The sequence below is a fragment of the Panthera uncia genome, unplaced genomic scaffold (assembly GCF_023721935.1).
Source record: "Panthera uncia isolate 11264 unplaced genomic scaffold, Puncia_PCG_1.0 HiC_scaffold_1452, whole genome shotgun sequence".
Classification (NCBI taxonomy): Eukaryota; Metazoa; Chordata; class Mammalia; order Carnivora; family Felidae; genus Panthera; species Panthera uncia.
Window position 1 is genome coordinate 71,178 of NW_026058088.1, and position 1,716 is coordinate 72,893.

Consider the following 1,716-nt stretch of genomic DNA (forward strand, 5'->3'; position numbering starts at 1 on the left):
GGGTCCTTGAACCTCTCAGACCACCGAGTGAGGTGATGCTTCCTGATGTGCAGCAGGGTCGGCTCGTGAGAGTTCAAACTTCACGTCACGTAGAAGGACCAGAACTGTTGCACACTTGACTCCAAGGGTATCGGGGTTTAGAGCAAGCAGGGAGTTACAGCGGCCGCATTTGAAGAGAAGCGTAAACGTTGAGTACGCAGTAGAAGCGGGAAATGTTCCCGTGGGCAGAGTGGGGTGCTGCTGGCGTGCAGGGGGCGTGTGGAAGCTGCTGGTGAGTGGCGCCCCTTGTGTTTCCTTCACAGTGTGATGTGAAGGAGACAGAAGGCTGGGATTACTCGGTTAAAATCCTTTTTTCTTTCCTTTTTCACCTGTCACAGGGGACCGTGATTAGGGTGTTTTCCATTCCAGAGGGACAGAAACTCTTTGAGTTCCGGAGAGGAGTTAAGAGGTAAGATACAGAAGTCCTAGAACTGGTTTTGGAGTTGACATTTGGATTTCGGGTGTGTGTTCTCTGGATTGAGTGGAAACTTAAAGCAGCCCTGAGAGCCCCATTTCAATGCACAAGTGTTTCTCAACCCAGCCAGACGGTCAGAGGGGACTTGGGAGTCGTCCTGACGGGTAAAGGAGCACGTTTATAACGTCAGCTGGCTTTCTTCTGTCTGCCACCCCCCCAGAACGGAGGGCAATGGCCAGGCAGCCCAAGAATGAGGAGGAAGCGGCCTGACTGGGCCCCCTGGAGCCATGTGGCTTCCTCGGCCTGCTCTGAGGTGGCAGGCCCGTGAGTTCCCGACCTGCTCATCACGCTCCTGTCCTGCTCCTCTACTCAGAAAACCCCTCAGCGTTTGGTGCTCCCTCCACTAATCTCCCCGTCCGTCTGCATACCTTGCCGGGTCTGTACTTGGCACCCCCTGGGTCCTCTTCCACAGGACTGGCTCTAGGGCTCTGGTCCCTGTCCTGAAGGGGCCACCGATAGTGCCCACCCCAGGGTGGGAACTGGGCCGGGAGGTTTTCCAGAACCTGCAGCTGTTGGCCACCCCCACTTCTGGGAACCTTGCATTGTGTATCAGCACTCCCTCTCATCCCTGGGGTCCCTCCCAGAGACGGCACACGCGTGCTTTAGGGTCCCGTCTCCAAAGCCAGATGCCTCAGTCCCTCCCCATTACTGCTTCCTAGGTTTCTTGCCTTTTTTCTCCTGGTTTTCCTTACATTCACCTTTCTCGATTTCTCTACTGCTGCTGCTTCTCCATTTCCTCTCCCTGTGTCTCACTTCTGCCCTGGAGCCTCTCCTCCTGTGCTGTGCGGCCCCGCAGGTTCCCACAGGCTCCTAAACCGGGTTGTCTGTGTGCTGGTGGGTCCACCTGTGTGTGTGGCCCAGGCTGCTCTCCTGACACGCACCTGTATTTCTCCTGCCTGCTGGATGCTGGGCCCCCCGGTGACCCACCAGAAGGTGCCCCCCATCTGCCCTTCATCGCTTACGTGCCTGACCTTGGTGAACACCGCCATCATCGACCTGGTGCCTGGGTCGGAGGGGCTCCACACTGGCTCCTTTCTCCCATTCAGTCAGGTGGCAGGGGCGTCGGCACCCTGGGTCAGTCCCACCAACCCCCTGTCCCTTCCGCCCCTGCCCTCCCGGTTCGAATCACCGCCGTCTGACCTCTTGTGTGCCTCGGTCTCCGTCGTCGGCCCCTTCGGTCCATTCTTCAGACCGTGGCCCAG

The 1,716-nt window shown here is 58.0% G+C and overlaps 1 protein-coding gene across 1 annotated transcript in view; it reads left to right on the top strand.

The window, feature by feature from the left end:
• LOC125917068 (WD repeat domain phosphoinositide-interacting protein 2) overlaps positions 1–1,710 on the top strand; it is a 33,815-nt gene extending 32,105 nt beyond the window's left edge. The window contains exon 7 of the mRNA XM_049623327.1: positions 378–1,710. Coding sequence (XP_049479284.1) covers positions 378–452 — 75 coding nt within the window. The 3' untranslated portion in view covers positions 453–1,710. The remainder of the gene's footprint in view (positions 1–377) is intronic.
• The last annotated feature ends 6 nt before the right edge of the window (positions 1,711–1,716 follow it).